The sequence below is a fragment of the Petromyzon marinus genome, chromosome 25, assembly GCF_048934315.1.
Source record: "Petromyzon marinus isolate PM22_M1 ecotype Great Lakes invasive population chromosome 25, UKy_Petmar_22M1.pri1.0, whole genome shotgun sequence".
Classification (NCBI taxonomy): domain Eukaryota; kingdom Metazoa; phylum Chordata; class Hyperoartia; order Petromyzontiformes; family Petromyzontidae; genus Petromyzon; species Petromyzon marinus.
The window spans coordinates 6008763-6032550 of record NC_133691.1 but is presented as its reverse complement, the minus strand read 5'-3'; the positions used below and the strand labels follow the sequence as shown (position 1 = coordinate 6032550).

The 23788-nt window shown below is 45.8% G+C and overlaps 1 protein-coding gene and 1 long non-coding RNA gene across 5 annotated transcripts in view; one reads left to right on the top strand and one right to left on the bottom strand.

Annotated features, from left to right (window-relative positions):
- The window catches only part of CBFB (core-binding factor subunit beta), a 70911-nt gene that overhangs the window by 8835 nt on the left and 38288 nt on the right, over window positions 1–23788 (top strand). For all 3 annotated transcript variants that reach the window (XM_076069661.1, XM_032960602.2, XM_032960601.2), the window contains exon 3: window positions 5695–5814. In XM_076069661.1, the coding sequence (XP_075925776.1) occupies window positions 5695–5814 (120 nt within the window). The remainder of the gene's footprint in view (window positions 1–5694; window positions 5815–23788) is intronic.
- Window positions 1–23788, bottom strand: part of LOC116945920 (uncharacterized) — a 49193-nt gene that overhangs the window by 2193 nt on the left and 23212 nt on the right. The window lies entirely within an intron of this gene.

Here is a 23788-nt window from a genome sequence, read left to right as displayed (position 1 = left end):
CATGCCCGGTACCCGATGCTTCACGATAATTCTACCATGAAATTGCATCTTTCTGACATGCAGAAACTATTCTTCATTGTTCCTATATTTTCGTCACTTCTCCGACATCCTACTTGTTATACTGCAGTGCATTTTTGCGGTGTTTGCGATGGGTTTTGAATGTTGAGTATGCACAGTAACGGGAAGTCTAAACGGCTGGGGTACGCGATGTAACATTTGTAGCCTGCATAGTTTTTCACTCCACCCCCCCCCCCCCTAATTCTTTTCTGCAGTATTTAGTATTGCATGGGCAAGTGCAGCACGAGGAGTTGCGATAGCCTACTTGTGACTGAGGTTTAGGGTCCGTGTGCGGAACGGTGTGGTTGGTGTCTTCTCTCTCGAGTGTTTGGTCGCTGGCTTGCCGTGTTTAATGAGCGATAGGGATGGAAAGTAAGAGAGCAGCAATTATCTGTAGAAGTGCCCCCAATAACCTCCACTCCCGCACTGATTGCTGCTGTTTATGACACCAATAACGGGCTTCTGGTATCTTGGTGTTTCTCCCGCGACTCTCAGAGTCGGGGAAAAAAAACGTTCAAAGGAGTGGTTTGAGATGTGCAGTGGAAAAGATGAACGCTTATTGCAGCTGGGCAGAACAGTCCGGGCCCATTAAACAATCAGGCGTTGCCCTCGTTCACAAAAGGTTAATTTCGCAATTTGGAGTTTTTTTTCTCGGCAGAGATTAACGGATTGAATTGTAGGTGATACAGTGAGGGAAAAAAGTCTTTGATCCCCTGCTGATTTTGCACGTTTGCCCACTGACAAAGAAATGATCAGTCTATAATTTTAATTGTAGGTTTATTTGAACAGTGAGAGACAGAATAAAAAAAATCCAGAAAAACGCATGTCAAAAATGTCGTAAATTGATTTGCATTTTAATGAGGTTAAGTATTTGACCCCCTCTCAATCAGAAAGATTTCTGGCTCCCAGGTGTCTTTTATACAGGTAACGAGCTGAGATTAGGAGCACACTCTTAAAGGGAGTGCTCCTAATCTCAGCTTGTTACCTGTATAAAAAACACCTGTCCACAGAAGCAATCAATCAGATTCCAAACTCTCCACCATGGCCAAGACCAAAGAGCTCTCCAAGGATGTCAGGGACAATTGTAGACCTACACAAGGCTGTAATGGGCTACAAGACCATTGCCAAGCAGCTTGGTGAGAAGGTGATAACAGTTGGTGCGATTATTCGCAAATGGAAGAAATACAAAAGAACTGTCAATCTCCCTCGGCATGGGGCTGCATGCAAGATCTCACCTCGTGGAGTGGCAATGATCATGAGAACGGTGAGGAATCAGCCCAGAACTACACGGGAGGATCTTGTCAATGATCTCAAGGCAGCTGGGACCATAGTCACCAAGAAAACAATTGGTAACACACTACGCCGTGAAGGACTGAAATCCTGCAGCGCCCGCAAGGTCCCCCTGCTCAAGAAAGCACATATACATGTCCGTCTGAAGTTTGCCAATGAACATCTGAATGATTCAGAGGATAACTGGGTGAAAGTGTTGTGGTCAGATGAGACCAAAATGGAGCTTTGGCATCAACTCAACTCGCCGTGTTTGGAGGAGGAGGAATGCTGCCTATGACCCCAAGAACACCATCCCCACCGTCAAACATGGAGGTGGAAACATTATGCTTTGGGGGTGTTTTTCTGCTAAGGGGACAGAACAACTTCACCGCATCAAAGGGACGATGGACGGGGCCATGTACCGTCAAATCTTGGGCGTGAACCTCCTTCCCTCAGCTAGGGCATTGAAAATGGGTCGTGGATGGGTATTCCAGCATGACAATGACCCAAAACACACGGCCAAGGCAACAAAGGAGTGGCTCAAGAAGAAGTGCATTAAGGTCCTGGAGTGGCCTAGCCAGTCTCCAGACCTTAATCCCATAGAAAATCTGTGGAGGTAGCTGAAGGTTCGAGTTGCCAAACGTCAGCCTCGAAACCTTAATGACTTGGAAAAGATCTGCAAAGAGGAGTGGGACAAAATCCCTCCTGAGATGTGTGCAAACCTGGTGGCCAACTACAAGAAACGTCTGACCTCTGTGATTGCCAACAAGGGTTTTGCCACCAAGTACCAAGTCATGTTTTGCAGAGGGGCCAAATACTTATTTCCTTCATTAAAATGCAAATCAATATATAACATTTTTGACATGCGTTTTTCTGGATTTTGTTGTTATTCTGTCTCTCACTGTTCAAATAAACCTACCATTAAAATTATAGACTGATCATTACTTTGTCAGTGGGCAAACGTACAAAATCAGCAGGGGATCAAATACTTTTTTCCCTCAGTACGTGGAAATTAAGACGGAGTTTTGAGGGTGACATGAGTTCACACAGACTCATTACTGTTTTTCAATATTCAACACGAACATCGCTAAACGTTTTTCTTGTGCACCAAGGTCTACTGCTGTTAGATGTAACACATGCCACGTACATTATTGATATGCGTTTTTGTAAATAAAAATTATACAATATCGTATATTAGGGCTGTATTAGTCCAATACAGCATATTATCCCTAAAATAATGTATTGATTGAAATATATTAATATTTTTTTACATTTACAATACATGCATCAAATCGTGCATGTAACAAGTGAATTTTCTCCGATTCATATGTGTTGTTTGTAATTAATGAAAGTGACTTCTGCAGCCACTTGAGGTTCTTAAAGTGCACCGCGACATTTACTAACAAAAGTAATACTAACAATCCATTGTTGAATGGAATCAGATCGCCTTGGTGGCGAATTATATCGGAATCAGAATATGTATTTATTTTGGAGAAATCCGATGAGCGATAAAGCTCTCTTTCACAGATGTCCAGTAGGGGTGGGTCAGAACGTTGCAACAACAAACAGTACAAAAGCACGATAGGAGTGCAAAGTATAGGAAACGTGTAAGAAAATCACGAGTTAAAAAATGAAATGACTATTTTTTATTTTAACAGGTAAAGCCCACTGAGCTCTTAGCTTATTTTTCAGAAGCGACCTGGCCACAAACGATAGCTTAACAAAGTGGCTCATCATGTGGAAATTTAGAGCAGCCAAATAATCTAAATAATCGGCACAGTGTATACATGTGCATGCGCAGTGTGTACACGGTTCTCTGAAGAGTGGACATGAATACAAACTGTGAACTGGACTGCATGGGGTGGTCCTTATCCAGCGGTGGATTGACAAAGGGCTGCACATGTATAACTTAATTCACAAGTCGTTTTTTTACCACTGTGTATTGCTGTTAAAATTATTTAGACCAGTATATATAGTAAAAGTATATGTATGTATATATGTAGCGGTTGCGTGTAAACATGATAAACAAGAAGATGTCCAAAATACAAATAAATATTGTACAGTTAAAGTTTTTTCACCGAATGTTGCGGGGGAAAAGTTGTTCACAGATGCTCATTATTGAAGTTGCATTGAAGATGGGTTTTTTTTGTAAATATGCATTGCGTGCATACGAGTGGTTGCATACGAGTGGGAGTAGCTTTGAAAAAATGAACCACAACATCTGGATCACAGCGGATTTGTCAGCTGAATTCCCTTTGAATTGAGTGACTGTATGGGCACACTGAGTCACTGGTATTCTCAGAATTGACTCCCTGCGAGACGAGCCCTTAAATATGACTCTTGTTTTACTGTCGGCGGACTTCACCAGGCTACTTAATTTTTTTGAAATGTAAAATATGTGTTAGTGAGGTTCATGAAATAGTTTATATATATAAAGACGGTAATTTAAGCTAGATGTGATTAATTACTTGTATACACGAGCGTCTTCATCAGCATCACGTGACACATTGTCCTTGCGGCAGTTTAGCCCCACAGATACTCCCGCCAGCTCAACAAGAAGGGATTTGGTCTCTGGCAAGCATTCACGATGGGTCAATTTAACAATTGTCTACAGATTATCAAACTGTATATAATCATCTGACACAAAACGGTCACTTATCACACACATTGTTAGCTGTCATGTGTTAGAAGTCATGTTTGTTAATATTTAGTGGCATGATTAGGTAATTCATGAAAAGCATTCCTGTACTCAAAATGTGATTTGTCTCAATTGTGTATGAGGCAGAGTGGTAGCAGTAAGAATTAGGGTACATTTTTCTTACCAAAAAATTATCTCCACCATACAGGTAGCTAGAGTTCGTACACATCACACATCAAATGTTGAGCAAAGAAGAATCCGCTGTAAGTGTTCTTAATGCGACAACTGAGCGAGGAAAGGTGGTGAATATATTTCCAAAGGTCTCCCATTTACCTTTGTGAGAGTTGAGGCAGGCATCGTTAGCGAGCACTCCATGTTTATATGTGTACACGTTGACATATTCAGGTGTTGTCATTTTTTTAAAAAAAAGTTTTGCTTATCGGTGGGCATATCAAAACAAAACTCTTGCAAACAAACGAATAACCAGCCCTAACAGCAACGTCTCTTGTGCTTCAAAGTTACGGGGCAACTTGCAGAGGCAATGTAGTGTACGCAGTGGTTAGGTAGCTGTTCTCATACACTAAATCTAACTACATTGCCGCACAGGTAATCCATCGGGTGACCCAGCGACACATCTGATACGCTTCTCTGAAGAGTAATGTGATTGTTCATCGTTTCAAACGTGAGGTTAAATGGAACCTGCAACATTGTTACATTTTGAATATGATAGCTATGGGATGTAACCAACGTTTCGCTATTAAAATCAATTCTGAATCTCATGATGCATACCTCGAATCATGCATGTCAAGAAGTGATTATATAAAATGTATGCAAATGATATGCAAGAAATATGCTAATAGTACATTTAGGCTGATGGTGCAAACAAAACTGGTCAAATAAAACTCCAAATTGAGAAACGCTGCAATGATTAAAAAGGAAAATGATTAATAAAGGAAAGATTCTTGAATGGATTCGCAACCGAAAATTGTGACAATTTATACGCACCATGGGGGTGAATTATTACATGCCTAATTACAAGGGCTGTACACCATGGGCACCTTTGCAAACGAGATGTTCCATCTCCAAGGGATTATCCAAATAAAATATTTTTTTCATAACAATAATAAATAAACCAAATTATACCCATTAAGTGTTGGGCAAAAACGTATTTCTCCCTAAGCCAGACACACGCCCACGGCTTCCCCCGTTTAACGGTGCCACCAATTATTCGCAAACGTAATTACGATCGTCTTGTAATTGTTTGCCCAGATATGCATATATAAAGACAAAGATCCCCCATATACCCTTAACAGAGTGTTGGGGCAATTGCTCTTAGCGAGCACCTTTGAAGGCTGGAACGACACATGAGGGGGTGGGTGGCAAACACCACGCCCAGCCCCTTTCTCTCCCCAGTGGTGATGTTTACACATCACACCAGGTACTCATTATAGGCTGAGTCAACTTAAGGGAGGCCCATGACCGGTTCAGATAATCGTCACTGGTGGTGGACGCGAGCGGGAATCGAACTCGGGTGGCCAGGTTCGAAGCGCAACGCGCTAACCGGTACACGAACGCTCCCCACAGATATACATATTCATATATACAACAACAACCGCCATTCGCAACTAAGTGGCGGTGACGTCACCACGACGCTTGTGCCACACATACATACACACACGTGTGTAAGGTTTGTCCGGTTTTTTTCCTCCCCCCCCCCCCCAACCTTCCAGGCGTTTGTCGCCACAGGCACGAACCTGTCGCTGCAGTTCCTGCCGCCCACCTTCCACACGGAGGGACAGCGGCCGGCGCCCACGCGCGATTACGTGGACTTTGAGAGGGAGCAAGGAAAGGTGATTAACGCGCTCACACACGCCCGCGACGACACACTCGCACACAGGATGCACGTCGACTCTTCCCCCCGCCATGCCCCCACCGGGAGCTGCCTACGTTTGACCACTGCCTAAAGCTGACGTGAGAGATATCTACCCTCGAGCAATCGGGGATCGTTGACGGGCTCGAGCAGGACTTGACTGTGATATGGGAGGACTCCCCGTCATTGACTTGTTCTTGACTAGGCCCTCTCTCATCTACGTACGTATGTACGTTGAACTTCGTCCACACCGTACGTAGCCAACCGTGCTAATTGGATTAGCGGGGGGGGGGGACACACACAACATACTAAACACAAAAAGGAGTTCTAAATAAATGAGGCGGCTGCAGAAGCGCATCTGAAAGCGCGCGATGCAGTGACTGTCATTGTTTGATGGCCAACCAAAGGCCAACGCTGTGAGGATGGCCGGAGTTCATGGGACTATGTGACCTTGCCCCACCATTTCCCCCCCCCCCCCGCGCCACTCTCCTCTTTGTATTCTCCTTACCCCACTCTCTCATTCTTCCTTGCGCCTGTACTCTTACTTATTTTCCGTAGATCACTGCCAACCGTGCTATCAATGTGTGGAGACGAAAAACTCCGGGTTCTTTTCTCTGATTGTGCTGCTGTTCGAAAAAAAAAAGAAATTCAAGAACGTGGAAAAAAGCCCAAGTTTATCCGACAATGGAATGCTGGGACAGGTGCTTTTAGCGTAAGCCGATTTGGATGGTAGTGCCAGCATATTTACAATTCCTGCATGGCCACTTTTATTTCCCCAGCCGTTGATAGTGACCGTGCCCTGAGCAAGGCAGTCTTATTAAGCTTGAGGCAATATGTGAAAGGGAGCTGTGGGCCAGGATTAGATGCCGGTTGCTTGCAGCATGCACGAACACGAATTAAACGCGCCGCCGCTGATTTTGTTTCTTAGCGCTGCTGTGCGTTAAAGCCACCAAACCGGCACTCCCCCTCTATGTAAACAGACCCACACATGCCGTGGTTACAGGAATGTACCGCGCACACCGTTTGCGCAAGGGGTAATTAAATCTTCAGTTAAATTGCTTGTGTTGTCTTGAACACCGATATACGTCAATGGTGATTCGGTTGGGTGAACATGTGCAGCTGAGGGATGAGACAATCCTCAATCTCTCCTCGGTGCCATAGAGAGTATTCGCAGGGTGATACATTTATAGATACACCACTATAATTACATGGGGAAATTATAGAATAAACACTTTTTTTATTAAACGCTTCGAAACGTCTCTCGCCAACCTCGGTACTCTTATCAAAATATGTAAACACTCTCCTCCGTAAGATGTGGAGCCAGCCCTTTCACAATGTTGTACATTAAATTATCCGATGAGAAGAAAGTGGAGCACATTGATCATTATAAATCAGTGGGGTATCCATAATTGGATCACCCTGTTTCCAGCTAAACGTCTCTCGGTTCAATCCGAGACACAACAGAGACATACCCACACACGCGCGCACACTTAGAGCTGATTAACAACGTGAACAAATTTCTGCAATGAATGCAAAATTATTTTGACATTTCAATTGCACTCGCGTTTCACATTCACGGACGGTAAAATGAGACTTTGAAAAAAAAAAGTGCATTGTTGCATATTCTGGGGAAATTTGGTAAATTTCCACCACACTGTTCCGGGAATTTGAAATGGTTTTCACACAGTCCGCTCAAGACCCTTTGCCATTTGACCTGCTGTATAATGCAACGTCAGCCCTTACCACTTAGCGTCAAAGCCTCTTGCTTGAGTTTTTGAAGCCTTGGGCTCCCACTTGGGCAGTATAAGAGCGGACGATTCGGCCCTTGCGATTAGTCACGCGCTTGCCTGCAAGAAACAACTGTGTGCATTGAAACATCTGTGGTTGTTTTTCCCTGTTGTCAATGCATCCTTCGGCACTGGTGGCTGAATAATGATAACTTACAAAAAATGTATTCAACGAGTTTAATTGGGAATGGAGGCAAGGGTTAATAGTTATTGAGGGAAAGAGTGTTGGTCTCACTGAAGCAATGATGTGCGGTGTTTTGGTGGATGTATATGACGTTTCATGGGCAGTGTCTCGTAAGAATGTATTGATTATGCTGCCTGCACCCGTGATTTGATGCATTGTCATAGGTGCTTTAAAGGATCGATTATTTTTGTCTCGTTTGGAGGATAGTTTATACCGTCCTACTCAAATGTCCCATCTTGGTTTTTTTTTCTCGAGCCGAGTGATGTAATTTTCATGAATTGAGTGATTGATTTTTGCATGCTAAATTCATCCTCTTTATCCGGGCGACGGATAATAAGATGCAGTCAAATTGGCGTAAAAACGATGCTCTTATTGGTGTCTATCCACGGACAGCCGCGCGGATAACAGGAGTCGTTTCCGAGGATAGACGTGGATGATGGGATTTACTGGTAGAGCACACACACCTCTGCTGCCTCCCTTGTCACCGTGGTGAAATACGACAAGATTCACTGCTTGTAATGTTTGATTGTTCAATTACAATGTTCTGCTGGCTCGGGACCGCATTATGAAATCTCACGAGCAGGGTCTAAGCGCCAGTGGAGGGCAACTTTTCCCTTGCTGGGGGCCGAATAGGGACCTTCAAACACCTTTCTTTGCCGGGCAACCCCACATGAACAAGCTCGCACCTTCGTATTATCCAGTAATAGCGTGAAAAATAATGAGGGCTTTCTACATTACTGAGTAACACGAAGTATTGCCAGGTAAAAAATGTTTCCTGTCATATCTGAACAAGGTGGCTATCGCAAGGATGCTTGCAGTGACAAATAAATATTGTTTAATAATAATCATATCAACTTGTAGCAAGCCGCACAGTGTCCGCTCTATCTCATAGAGAGAGAATGACTTGGAAGGCGCGAGGAACCACAGGCAAGCAGGGAAGGCAGCCACGCAACGAGCCGGCACCAACAATTGCCCAAGCTCTGTGGTCCTCTATATATTGAGATGTTGTCGGCCGATGAACGAGTGTTTACACGTGAGAGAAGGTTCCCCACCCCTTCACTCGTGGCACCTGTACTATTGTAACAACTGTCTGGCCCTGGCCATCGGTCAAATTCGTTGCCAGTCGCATGGACGCTGCCGCCGCTGCCGCCGCTGCAGCTGAGTCACGGGTGGCGTGTGGTGCTGCTTGCGGTGGCGGTGATCGCGGTGCGGAACGGTGGCCGTCGCGCAGTCGTGCTGTGAAGTGGCGGCCGTGCTCACGAGCGGCGGGAGCTCCGGGGGGGGGGGGGGGGGGGGGTGGGCCCGCTTAGTCACCGCCATGGAGCCGCCGTCGTGACCGATCTCGCTCGGCGGCGGTCCCAGCTGCAAACCGCCCTCTGAGAACGCGCATGCGACTGATGGGAATAACGCCCGTAGGTACGTACCCTAGTACCGCAATGGTAATAGGGTATGTTGTGTATTTGGTCGTGGCCATGTCCGCGTTACGTTTATTACGATGCATTGTATATGGGCAAAGGTAATTTAAGGAACGCTCCGCCAGACAGCTGCAGACCACCCTGTTTCAGGGAATCACACAAATGTGGCGAGCGGTGTAAACCATTGCGTGTGTAATCGCACCCACCTTGATAGCAATATGACTATCGGTGGTGTTGTACATTATTCTGTTATAGGCTATAAGTTATCACAGTGCGGTGCTTGTGTTACACACGTACGTGGGTAATTGCAATATTATGTTAAAAAAAAAAACACACGCTCCCAGTTGTAAACCGGGCCTTTGGGAATAGCGCTGATATTTGCAAGTTATAGTACAGACCCCAATGGTTGTCATAGCATAACAGCCGCATGTAATTTTTCTGTTATAGTAGCACAGTGCTTGAGAACGCTTACATTTGTGAAGGGATATTTATGCAATATATGTTTTGTATCCAATCATACGCATATCAGTAATGGAAATATTGTAGTTAAAATAATAAATATTGTCTGATAGCAATAGTGCATCTGTTACATGCACTATGTACACATATTGTCAGCTGAAAACTGCCCCTTTCAAAACGATGATAACAGTAAATTTTGATTTAAAGCTTTCGTGACTGCAGTAATTCATATTCTTAGTTCTTTCGGTAAAGTCACGTTGAAGGGAAACAACAAAATAATAAAATATATATAAAACAATAAAAATTCTCACGACGTTTCGACCATAACACAAACGGTCGTCTTCAGGTGGTTGAAACGTCGTGAGAATTTTTATTGTTTTATATATATTATTATTTTGTTGTTTCCCTTCAACGTGATACCGAAAGAACTAAGAATATGATAACAGTGTTTATATAGCAGTGCACTTACTCATGGTGTAATGGTATGATTGTGTTCTTTATTACTCTACCGTGATGTTGTTTAATGTAATGCCTCTCCCAACTGCGGGAATATTACGACAGGAGAGCTCCTCTTATCCGCGACCCTATTATCCGCTACTCCTATTTTCCCCTACTATTATCTGCGGCTCTGTTTCAACTTGTTCTTTATAATTTAAGCGATCATGCAAAGCAAAGCACCGTCCTCATTCTCGTTATTTTTACTCAGATAGGAGTCGTGCGGCAAATTGATCCCATTATCTGTGGGGTTACCCGTGATATTTGGTTTTAACATATAATTGTGGCTGATATGAGAGGGAGTCCTTCTGGATTGAGATACTGTTTAGCAATCTGATATTAATACTTTGATCCTCTATAATAGCAGCACTATTGGAACCATGAACAATATATTCCATGAATGTGATGTTGGCAATTATGCCCGATGCTTCATCGGTGCTTATCGTGAAGAGAGTTTAGCCCAAAATTGTCATAACCACCCCACAGTGCCTACATTCATACAACTATCGTGACTGATTTAAAATTGTATTTATGTTTTGGTATTGGTTTGAGGATGCCTTCATCCAGCATTGGAATCATCATGGCTGACGATGGTTGCTGCTTTTCAAATCAGTATCAGCATATGTATTTTATACTGGAGGAATCTGATGAGCTATGAAGCTCTTTTTAATGGCATTCACGACACAGGGGGGGAGGGAGAGCAATGGGTGCCTGGAGCTTTGTTTACCAGGGAGACTAGGTAACTTGAACCAGGTGTCTGGACACTGGCTCATTGAACCTCTGTATTATTTGTTTACTGTTTTCTTGACGACCAAACGATTAAACTAGTACTCGTGTCCACTTATCAGCAACGCCGTGAAAAACTCCCATGTTCATGTGCTGCGTAGGGGCAGTTTCACTCTGTATAGTACATGTGTGCGGCGGTGACATCCTAGCGGGAGCACGTTCATCACTTGCTGCAGTGGCTCATGGTTATAATCCAGTGGCAGCCCTGGTTATTATTGCGGGTGCATTAACCAAAAACAACAAAAATACACGCCATCTGCTTCGCGGTGGGCGTCAAAGGTCGCGTGACGTCATTCACAAGACTAGGCTATTGTGTGCTGGTGTCGTGGTCCAAAATTTGCAATATGTGAAGAATTACACTGGAAATTAGTCAATTGGTATATACATTGCCCCTGAATGCAAAAAACTTGGCAGACCATCCTAGTGAGGCGTTTCTGGGTAAAGAAGCATAATAATAATGTAATCGAGGGAGAATGTGAGCTGCTCCTTAAAGTTCTTAAAAGCTTCCATCGTGTCAAGTGCAACGTCAGACATCATGCTGAACGGCACGCAGATCCCTCCGAAACCACATCTGAGAGCTACGTGAGCATATCTGGGAAAACCTATACAATGTGAAAAAAACAATCCTGATTTGTTGTTTCTCTCTTTGTGTGCTGTTACACAGATACAGCGAGCACACGATGAGTATGTTTATTGTAAATTATGAAATATGCATTGTGAGTGGGTTGGCGATGCGTGAATCATACAACAGAATTTTTTTGGGCGATGAGTAATGTGCTTTGTTGCTCATGGGAGTTGGATTGCGGTATCATTGAATGTGCAGTGAACCTCGGTTTGTGTGGTGGTGGTGGTTGTTGTTGAAAAGGTAACGTAAGAGAAATCGGAGCACACTTGTACAAATTGAAATGTTAGTATTGGAGGAACACAACAGAATGTTTAAATGCACAGCAGTTAGAGGGCACACCTGGAGCAAAATGATGAAATTGGCGGGCGAGAGAATTTTGAATGATGTTGGACAGTTTAATATGATAATAAAATGCACTATACCACTGTGCCTAATGTAGAACGTTTTCAACTGGTGCACATTACCTGCAGTGGAGTCGATCCGAAACATTGACATCGAAGAAAATTGTTCAAAAATTCAAAAGTGTGCAAAGAAGCATGGAGACATGCACGCTATGAATTATTATTATTGTCGTGGGCTTATCCTGCCGAACCCAGGCGACCAACCGCATCATCAGCAGCATGGAGTGGGAGGAACCTGAGTCCACCGTTGAGTCCACCGTTGAGTCCACTCAGGAAACACTCAGTGACACGGTCTGCCACTGACCACAGTTACATTGCGAGACGGACAAAGGTACACGTGGATCAGAGGACACCGCAAATTAGAGACATCGTAGTGGCTGTGATTGATTGAACGTAAGTGGGGCTTGGCCAATGGACGAGGATGCTGATGGAGTGACAGCCAGGGGAGGGATTTGTGCCGGAGAGGACAACGATCCGCGGAGATGGAGTGATGAGGTTAGCTCACGTGGAGTACCGCCATCACGGAATTGTGTGGAGTCGCGATACCGTGAGGAGACCTTTATCCAAAAGTGGATAGAACATGGCTGATTACGAACAATACTGCAGGCATATTTACCGTGACAATATTGGAACGTCTGCTTTACAGTGGACATTAACACCCCCAAGATGTCATTCGCAAGAGTAGGCCAATGTATGCCGGTAGCATCTTCCAAATGAGAGAAAAAAGACGCAAATTACTCGATTTGGGACATACATAGCAATCATTGGCACATATCGCAAAACTTTCGCAGGACCCCCCTGTGAGGCTTTTGCGGGTAAATAAGCGTGAAATAATAATAACAGTGATGATTCATATTTTCCTGCTTGTATGCAGACAGGATAGATCGCAGACAGGACAAATCACAGGCAGGATTCGGTCGTCGGCCTTGCTGTTTAATAAATGCTCAATGTAAACGGTTGGACGATCATCAGATATGTTCATCGTGGCCCAAGAAAAAAACTTGGCTTCGGTGTGTAGGTTCTGGCCACCCAAGCCAGACTTGCTCCCCAATCAGGGGCCGATTGCCGTGTAAGTGGTTACAATAGATTAGGAAGCAGAGCGTAATGCTTTTGGTTGTGGTTTATTCAGATGGTGCACGTGTGTCCCGGCTTCCACAGTGCATCCAGGTCGGTCGGTCTTTGCAGGTGTGATGCTCGGTATTATTGTGCTGATCATTATTATTAGAATAATTATTCTTGTTTACCCAGGAAAAACTCGCTGAGGCTCGTGCCTCTTTCAGTAGGGGGGCTCCTGTAAATTAGATTCGATATAATAAACTACTGTGAATTCCGTTCACTGATATGTCATTTTATAATGTATGTGTAATGTATGTACACTAATAAATCGCATCGAAAATGCTAATGATGCCATCCGTTAACCCAGGAAAGTCTCGCTGAGTCTGAAGACTTTTTTTCAGGAGGGGGTCCTGCTTTGGGAGGTTTGGCCAATACCGTGAATGAGTGTTTGACACGTGGAAGGAAACCAGAATACCCGGAGAACACCCCACGTACACGAGGAGGGTGTGACACCCAACACTGCCATCTCGAAGCCAAAGCCACACAACTGCTAACCTAGATTACCTTCAGAGATCTGGTGACATCAGGTGTGTTTGCAGTGATTGGTTCGTAAGCATGGGATTGCTTTACAAAAAATAGTTGGCTGCACACATCGTTCAAGAGTGTTTATTTAACAACAAGACAAACTTGGACTCAATGTTGGTGTTCCCAACACCCTGTATCTAGCTGTCTAAATGTAACTAGCGATGCTTGCAGACAAAATGGGAGTCCAACTAATACGACAGAGGCCAAAAAAACCATTTACAAAATGTTTCCTCATCATCAGACATGGTGAATCCACTGCTGGAGAAATGTTTCCCCAGGCCATCACCATCTCTGTCACCTCCAATGTAATACATTCACCTGGCCACCTGCGCACGAGTTGATGTTAACGTTCCATCTCAGACATTTATCATATATCATGGGTATTGGAATAAAAGGTAGAGTGGTCATTGTTCTGAGTACAAGAGACAACTGTGCTGTGTTAGCAGGCTATGGGAGGTACAAGAGACAAGCGTGCTGTGTTAGCAGGCTATGGGAAGTACAAGACACAACCGTGCTGTGTTAGCAGCCTATGGAAAGTAAGAGACAACCGTGCTGTGTTAGCAGCCTATGGGAAGTATGAGAGACAACCGTGCTGTGTTAGCAGCCTATGGGAGGTACAAGAGACAACCGTGCTGTGTTAGCAGGCTATGGGATGTACGAGAGACAACCGTGCTGTGTTAGCAGCCTATGGGAGGTACAGGAGACAACCGTGCTGTGTTAGCAGCCTATGGGAGGTACAAGACACAACCGTGCTGTGTTAGCAGGCTATGGGAGGTACAAGAGACAACCGTGCTGTGTTAGCAGGCTATGGGATGTACAAGAGACAACCGTGCTGTGTTAGCAGGCTATGGGAGGTACAAGAGACAACCGTGCTGTGTTAGCCTATGGGAGGTACAAGAGACAACCGTGCGGTGTTAGCAGCCTATGGGATGTACAAGACACAACCGTGCTGTGTTAGCAGCCTATGGGAGGTACAAGACACAACCGTGCTGTGTTAGCAGCCTATGGGAAGTACAAGAGAACCGTGCTGTGTTAGCAGCCTATGGGAAGTACAAGAGAACCGTGCTGTGTTAGCAGCCTATGGGAGGTACAAGACACAACCGTGCTGTGTTAGCAGCCTATGGGAAGTACAAGAGAACCGTGCCGTGTTAGCAGCCTATGGGAAGTACAAGAGAACCGTGCTGTGTTAGCAGGCTATGGGAGGTACAAGAGACAACCGTGCTGTGTTAGCAGGCTATGGGAGGTACAAGACACAACCGTGCTGTGTTAGCAGCCTATGGGAAGTACAAGAGACAACCGTGCTGTGTTAGCAGCCTATGGGAAGTACGAGAGACAACCGTGCTGTGTTAGCAGCCTATGGGATGTACAAGAGACAACCGTGCTGTGTTAGCAGCCTATGGGAGGTACAAGAGACAACCGTGCGGTGTTAGCCTATGGGAGGTACAAGAGACAACCGTGCTGTGTTAGCAGCCTATGGGATATACAAGACACAACCGTGCTGTGTTAGCAGGCTATGGGAAGTACAAGACACAACCGTGCTGTGTTAGCAGCCTATGGGAAGTACAAGACACAACCGTGCTGTGTTAGCAGCCTATGGGAAGTACAAGAGACAACCGTGCTGTGTTAGCAGGCTATGGGAAGTACAAGAGACAACCGTGCTGTGTTAGCAGCCTATGGAAAGTACAAGAGACAACCGTGCTGTGTTAGCAGCCTATGGGAGGTACAAGAGACAACCGTGCTGTGTTAGCAGGCTATGGGATGTACAAGAGACAACCGTGCTGTGTTAGCAGCCTATGGGAGGTACAAGAGACAACCGTGCTGTGTTAGCAGGCTATGGGATGTACAAGAGACAACCGTGCTGTGTTAGCAGCCTATGGGAGGTACAGGAGACAACCGTGCTGTGTTAGCAGGCTATGGGAAGTACAAGAGACAACCGTGCTGTGTTAGCAGCCTATGGGAGGTACAAGAGACAACCGTGCTGTGTTAGCAGCCTATGGGAGGTACAGGAGACAACCGTGCTGTGTTAGCAGGCTATGGGAGGTACAAGAGACAACCGTGCTGTGTTAGCAGCCTATGGGAGGTACAAGAGACAACCGTGCTGTGTTAGCAGCCTATGGGAAGTACAAGAGACAACCGTGCTGTGTTAGCAGCCTATGGGATGTACAAGACACAACCGTGCTGTGTTAGCAGGCTATGGGAGGTACAAGACACAACCGTGCTGTGTTAGCAGGCTATGGGAGGTACAAGACACAACCGTGCTGTGTTAGCAGGCTATGGGAGGTACAAGAGACAACCGTGCTGTGTTAGCAGCCTATGGGATGTACAAGAGACAACTGTGCTGTGTTAGCAGCCTATGGGATGTACAAGAGACAACTGTGCTGTGTTAGCAGCCTATGGGAAGTACAAGACACAACTGTGCTGTGTTAGCAGGCTATGGGAAGTGTGCCGCAGTCGTACACAAAGTCCGCTATGCTTGAAGGAAGCCCTTTGTCGTACATCAGTTTCAAGGAAAAGCTACTGATGCTACATTCATTTTCCGAGTTTTTTTTGTTGGGTACCATGTTTCCACAATAACCACACTGATAAAGATTAAGGATTGAGCTTTGTTTAAAGGTACGACTGAATCGAAACAAATGAAAATAACCAATACGCACTTGGATAAATGAACTAGGCCAACCTTGATAATTACGGACGCATTTTTATTGTTTTGTTTGACTTTCTCGGAACGGTCGTGTTTAGTGTTTACATCTCGGAGCCAAGTCGGTGGTGACTGCCCTTGGGCAAAACAGTGCTTGTCATTTTGAAAATAGCACTTGAATTCTGGGAGACTAAAACGTACCGCAAAGCTTATTGCTGTGCATGCATCGTCCATGTACGTCTGAAAATGTTTGCGTTTAAATTTACAGCCCTTTGTCAATCCATTTCTGGGTGAAGGCCTCACCATGCTGTATCGGTCAGAGCGGTTGTGTTGACCACCATACGTCACCATGCTGTTCACTGCGGGTTGGTCAAGGGATGTGGGGGTGGGAGCTTGAACCGGTTCAGATACCACTTCCCTCTGATTTTGGCGATGGCTGGGAATTGAACTCGGGTGGCCTGGTTCGTGTATCTACGTTGAACTTCTTTCGCACCATACGTACCGCACAGAGCCCTCGCCACTGCACCGCCGATCCACTTGAGCATATTTGCGTGTACGCTATACAGTCCGCACACGTATGCTGCGCCAAATGCAAATGCCCTTCTTTTGGTAAAATGTGTGACAGAGTGGATGACGACAGGCCGGTATGCGTCTCTAAACTTACATTGGAGATACTTTTACAATAATGAAAATGTTTTATATAGTCATTGTCTGTTCAGGCAAGAGCGATTTTGTTCCCTCTCCCCTCCAGCCCCCCCAATGAATTAGGGCCGCTGCCTTGGTGTCACGGTTGGCGCGCTGGACTCGCAATCCCGCGGGTCCACTGGTTCCATTTCATCTCCCGGCGCGACAGATCCACCTATGAGCATGTTTATTTAATTATCGCCTCCTCTTCTGTGCGCCCAGCAGCAGCGTGGAAGGGTGAAGTGTGGGTAACCTCCCACCTTTTTAGAGACGTCCGGCCAGTTGGTAGAGTAGGCCAAGTGCCCCCGAGAGAAGGCTGTCGAGAACTCCCTCTCATCGATCCCTTCTGCAAACAGTGGCGTTGAGTGAGTGATTGCACCTCTACCGTTCACAGTTTATGGAATTGGCGATACATCCAGAACTAGAACCCTTGTGAGAAATAGTCTTGAGAGTCGTTCATGCTTTCGCGGAGATTTATTCAAGTGCTGCTATGATCCACATGCACTGAACCCGGTTGAACTTTTGGCCCGTGGTTAGTCTTTTTTTTTAGTGGAAAAATAAAAAAAAATTCCAACCGCGGTTAAGGGCCGCTTCTTTTCAATTCGAGCGATAGCTGGAAATTAAATTACTTGCGTGTGCGTTTACAGAAAGTGGCTCAATTAGTCTAGACTGTGGCACTGTGCGTAAACAATTTACTGCAACGAAACTCGCATTGCTACTTGCGCCCTTGCACACATTCTGGACAGCACGCGCACGGTAAGCCCGGCTGTATCGTTGCAGTCATCCAAATGGGGTGTGTTTTGTAGACAAAAGCCCTTTTTGGCATTTACCTAATGGGGCTTCACCACCCACGTTGTTCTGTGCGTGTTTGTGAATCCCTACAGACTCATTTTGTGCTGTTAGTCCATGTGGTGTATTTATTTATTGCAATGCACTTTCGCCTGTTGTACGATTTTCTTTAATATTGTCAGGTGTTGTGCCCCTAACTCAGTAGCTCATTATCTTAATGGATCACCTGCGCGGGATTTTTTTACATAAGTCTCCGCACAACAGGATGGGGCGCTTCATCTCCGCTGCTGTACCTATGGTCTAGAACATATTTCCGCTTCCCTCACTAACCTTTCACACGTTGTAACTATCAAATTGCTTCGCAACATTGAACATAGGTTTTTTTAAACGTGCCGGCTGTCTGTTAAAAAAAAAATCTTAGCTGGATTGTTGACATTGGCTCTTCATTAAAACCGTTTCGGACAGCCGTTGGTGATTAAACCAGGAATTGATGGTCTCACCCTGGCCACCAGTGACTCAACATCATGATTCATTTATATTCTGCATTTAATTTGCTTAAATTCCAGCTCGGTTTGACTATTATTCCACGAACTTTGCTCTCGGTGGCAGAGCAGGTGGGAAACTGCTGCCCCCTGTTCATGTGGGGGCAAAGGTCACCTGAAGGGATTTCAAGATAAATCTCCCCGATATCCGCTATCGCAAATGGTCGCACTGCCCTGCGAGACTTCCGAGTGACGCCGATAGCACGATTGAGATAGCATGGGAGGGGGGGGGGAAGATTCTCTGAGCTGAGTTCTGCAAATAAAAGGTGTGGCGCTGCAATCGTGTGCTCACGAGACTGCTGGACGAACGGACCTCGTTAGAGGGCAGCTCTTGGGAGCCCCTTCAGAGGATATTTGGCCTACTCTTCCACGCTGGCCAGAAATTTGGAAGCGGTGGGAGTACCCACATTTTATCCCACCACACAATTTTCTGATAGGCTATGGTGTCGTGGTGGCGAGATGTTAACTACCTCACCTGGTATGCAGTAGGTTGTGGGTTCGATTCCGACCCTGAGGCCTGCTGTATATTTGGAGTTTGCATGTTCTCCCCCCCCCGTGGTCGCGTGGATTTTTCTTTGGGCCCCTCCGGTTTTCCCCTCCACATTGAGACTCAACATGCGTTTAGAGTATTTGGCTACTATAAATGTCCACGCAATAAGCCACTTAGTTGAGCTAAAATTTGTGGCCAGGTCGCTTCTGAAAAATGAGCTGTATATTTCAGTGGGCCTTAACCTGGTAAAATAAAAATAGTTTAGTGGGGGGGGGGGGGGGATTCAATAAACGTGGCCCATTGTTTGAACTGCCGAGCGTTGCGTGATAAAATTCAAACAATCCGACCCCCGGAGCAAGTCCAGTGCGCTGAACCGCTGTGACATCGTCGCCGATGGTCGGCGGCCGTGAGCGTGCCCCGTCAAACTCGTGCCCCGTTCACGTTCACGCGGTGGTCGACGCTAACAGCGGCGGCCTCCTTAGAGTGTCCCCCCCACACCCCACCCCCCAAAAAAAATCGTCGCGAATTTGGCACGGTCGTGGGGCGGCCGTGAAAGTCGCCGCTTGTCTGCCTGTGCGGGGCGGCTCCTCTGCGTGCTGGAATGCTTCGGTCGCGATGGGCCCCCAGTCTCCTGATAACAGGAATTTCTTGTTCCTCGTCAGCGGGTTTTAATAAGAACACCAAAAAAAAATAACTGAATGCACGCGCGCATGCGAAACATACATGCATATAAAATGAAATAAAAACGAAGATAAAACAAAACGCGAGTGTGGAAGTTTCCAGGGCAGACGTCGCCGCCATGCACGTGTGCAAAAATACAAAGGCGGCGGGGTCCGGGGGTGCCCCGCTGTTCTTCCGCGAACAAATGAAAATATTTCTCTGGCGCGTGTATTTTTGTTTTAATGCTCTTTTGTTGTTGGCACGTTGTCGCCCCCAATCCCCCCCCCCCCCTCGTAACTGTTGTTCGTGAAATTCCCGCCGTTGTATTCGGTAACGGACGATAACGTTGAGAAATCACGCGAACCTCTGGAAAGGTGGTGGGGGAGGGGGGTCTGTGTGGTGGCGCTTGGCGCACTGCGCTACGCACCCAGCGACCCGAGGTGGTTCTACGTCACGGCTGACATCGATGGCGCATCGAGTGACATCTGCACCATCACTGAGCGACCAACCCACCCCCCCCCCCACTTCATAATCCCTCACAGACCAAGGTGGTGAAGTATAGTCAAACAACCTGTAGTTTGGGGAGGCTCTCATCCAGCAGTGAATTGAAAAACGCCTGCAAAAATATTACTTCGCTATTTTATAAAGTGCACCATCTCTAATGCTTTAGACTGTAGGTAAATTTCATGACCTTGACCGATTACATTTGACCTTGACTGACAAATTGGAAATACTCCTGACTCGCAGCGGAATGAGGAGGAGGTTCTCTACAGAGTGTCTTCATCCTAACCTCATGATTATTTTTGAGCATTTTTTATTATTACCTTGATCTTCACAGACAAAAGCAAGGGGAGGGTATATTTGCTTAAGGCGTTTCACAAAAGCCACGTGTGTGTGTGTGTTTTGTGTTAGCAGTTGGGGGTGAAGGGAGTTGGCGCATAAGTTGGGGGTCGGGCGTGAGACTTGAGACAAGTTGTGACATTCATGAATGGCGCGCTCCGTGGCCAGACAATGTGTCACTTTACAAGGCTCTCGCTATGTCTGCTCGGGGGAGGAAAAAAAACAAACAGAATCCGAGAGCGCTCCAATCAAGAGCTAACGGAATAAAATAAAACCCCATCCTTGGCCACAACCCACATGGGGGCAACGCATAAATTGTCTCTGCAATTATGATGGAACAGTTGTATGTAGGATTGAGAATGACTTGACGACATAAGAGAGATTGGAGCCAGAAATATGTGGCACTGCTTTGAGCATATTGGCACAAGGGGGAAAGTGGAAACAAATGACGAAATATGCAGTGGACACCTACGGGTTATCTGCCCATGGATCGTAATGATGATGTAGGTTTGGTGATGGGGTGGGGGGTTGGATTTAGAATTGCCGTACTGTACGAACTTAAAAAAATATATGGACCTCCGTTTTGCTGCGAAACTTGTTATGCGAGGTTATCGTGACACCGCATGAAAGAAAACGCACTCTCGAACGTCCGATGCAATTTTTTTAGATGTCCACGGTGCGATGGGGTATCCCGTCCATCCAATACGGTATCACCGTACCTTTACATTGAACAGCGGTCGATCGTCGGTTAATGCCGATGTTCGAAGGCTCGCTTGTTCGCTCGCTCGTGCAAAGTGTGGAATGCAGTCGGAGCAATACACCTCCGAAGTGCCAGCCCAGCGTTTTAAATTTTTTTGCCGCAGGTCGTCGTTGTCATCTGCCTGAATGGTCAAGTGCCTCTTACAAAGGACACCCCCTCAGAGCAGCCACAGAGGCTGCTATAGTCCACGGGCTGCCAATGCATTGACACATTTGTCATCGTGATAATGAAATGTCACGTCGATGCAATTGAACATTTGAATGTAGGGAACGAGTATTACATTATCTCTATTGATCCCGGCCGCTGGTAATGTTGCTCAAATCTTTTTTCTCATTGCTACCATGTATTTATGATATATGTTCACGTGTATCATAACTCATCCGTATATATGCATGCATGTAGTATACCCGTGTGTATAATGTATGCAGACTTGTGCTGAGTGTCTAGCCCAGGGAATTGATATCACTCCAAACCTCCTTATTTAAATATCAGCCGTTAATACAACTGAGCCATTTATGAAACCCAGCAGGCATAAGAGAAATGTTGTGATGACAGTCCCCCCCCCCCCATCGACTCTAAACGAACACGTGCTCATATAAAAATAAATTAGACACTGCAGTCCTTTAGAAGAAGTTCTATATGCATTTGAAAATCCCGCTTTGCGCTTCCACGGCCGTCTGGAACGCTCTTCCCTCCGACATGAGGAAGCTACTGGAGCTGTGCACTTTTAAATCTAGATTGAAAACTCATTTCTTGAGAACTGCTTTTTGTGTTTAGCTTGTTGCCCCCCCCCGCCCCGCTCCTGTGATTAGCACGGTTGGCTATGTACCGTGCAAAAGAAGTTCAACGTACATACATTTGAGCGTTCTAACCTCCAAAGTTTTAAAACCCGAAGCAAGGTTTGCATGCTTATGACAGGTCATGGCACCCTGTGCACATGGAAAAGTGGGCGTAGTTGAATCGCGAGCGTGTCAGTGCGTGCCATCGCAGTTTAATAAAAATGCCAACATGCAAAAGTGAACCCCCCATTGCTCGTGTGTCTGAAGGAGCCAGAATTTCCCTCCAAGTCGAATCGTGGTTATCTTTTTGCAAATCCCGCAGCCCGGGAGGTTTTTTTTGTTTTCACGCAAGTGGTGAGTCTTATCAAGCGTTGTCATGCTCACAATCTGCAGTTGTGCACCCAGAATAATTTGCTTTCAAAAATAACCAACGCCAGTTGCAGTAATTTTTGTTTACAAAAATAAACTTTTACTCAAATGCACCCACTCATCTGTTTTTCCACACGGTACTGTGCGTAGCATTGGGAGCCGTGTCTTTGCCTAAATTATTATTTTGCTGTTAAGCGATGTAAATTGAAATAAAGAATTCGATAGGCATGGGGCGGATTTATTAACCCTAGATTTTCGTGACTTAAAAATATAACTGGAGAAACTAATCCTGAAATGTGTTTTTTTATATCTAAAACTGATGCCCAATAACAGATCCCTTTCTCAGTCTCAATTATGTTCATAATGAAGGAAAAGTTTTTCTAATGGGATAAGATTTGCAAATTCGCACTTTGTGGTCATGGTACACTCCTTGTAATCCACCGACTTGAAGGCGGGGTTGGTGGACCACGCAGAGATTAGAGCCAGCTTGAGAAAATGCTTGCAAAGTAGCAAGCTGGTGCCGATAAGGAAGCGGTAGAGCAACTTGGTCCCCTCCCTAACTGTTTGCATTTGAATGATATCCTCTCATGTAGGGGGGGGTTTCTCCAGCAACTCCGCTTGTTTTCTCGCATACAAAAAAAACCACATACTACATTGACCAACCGTCCCAAAGCAAAATGCTCCTTTTCGACGAGCCTTGGCACTCGGTGATACTTTCGTGGGTAAATATAGGAGTCTGCAACAAACGAGGTATCCTTTCGATGCATGTCCAAGCGCAGAGCGATGCATTCTTGGATCGCGAGAGGTTGCGGTGGCTTGATGTAAGGCCTTCATCCAGCAGTGGATTAGCCATGCCAGAGACGGTGATGACGACGATGAAATGCGGTAGGTGTGCTGAACGTTTCGTTTGGCCTCCGCGGAGGGAGGAGGGGTGACGCGGCTGCGGTGCGGCGCGAGGGATTCCGCAATTCATTTCCTGCGATGCAAAGCGGCGGGCGCTCGTAAAACCGAGCCGAGCGGCGCGCGGAACAAAATGAAAGCCGTCCTATTCATTGACAGCAGCGCACCGCTCTTACAGTTGCCTCGCGTACACGGCATGACAGGAATGGCACATCCTACGTGGGAAAAGACGACGCTACGGAAAGTTAGTCGCACCATAAACGTGTGCCTCGTCTCGATAAACCTAGACGTACACAAGCACCTAACCGGATTATAAGATTCACTCCCCAGATTTTAGTTCGAAATAGAAAAAAAAGCGCACGATAATCCACCAAAATACGGGAGTAATTAAAAAAAAAGGTCGACCCGTAAATTTTAACCATCCCCAATATATAAAAATAACTGTTAGAGATGTATTTGTTTACATTTTAAAAATATGAAAATGTTCACCGATGTGAAATGAATGAAGCGCTTCTGAACATCTACTTGCCATTTTTTTCCCCCTTCCCCTCTCCCCCCCCCCTCTGCGTTGGAAAACATTGTGTCGCGCGTTGGAAAAAATGTTGTGTCGTGCATTAAGGCGCCCTCGCCAAAGCAGCAGCAGCAGCAGCCGTCCTCGATGGAGAGGGAGGCAGGCACGTGTCCGCTCCCACCGGGCGCGTTTTAACGGA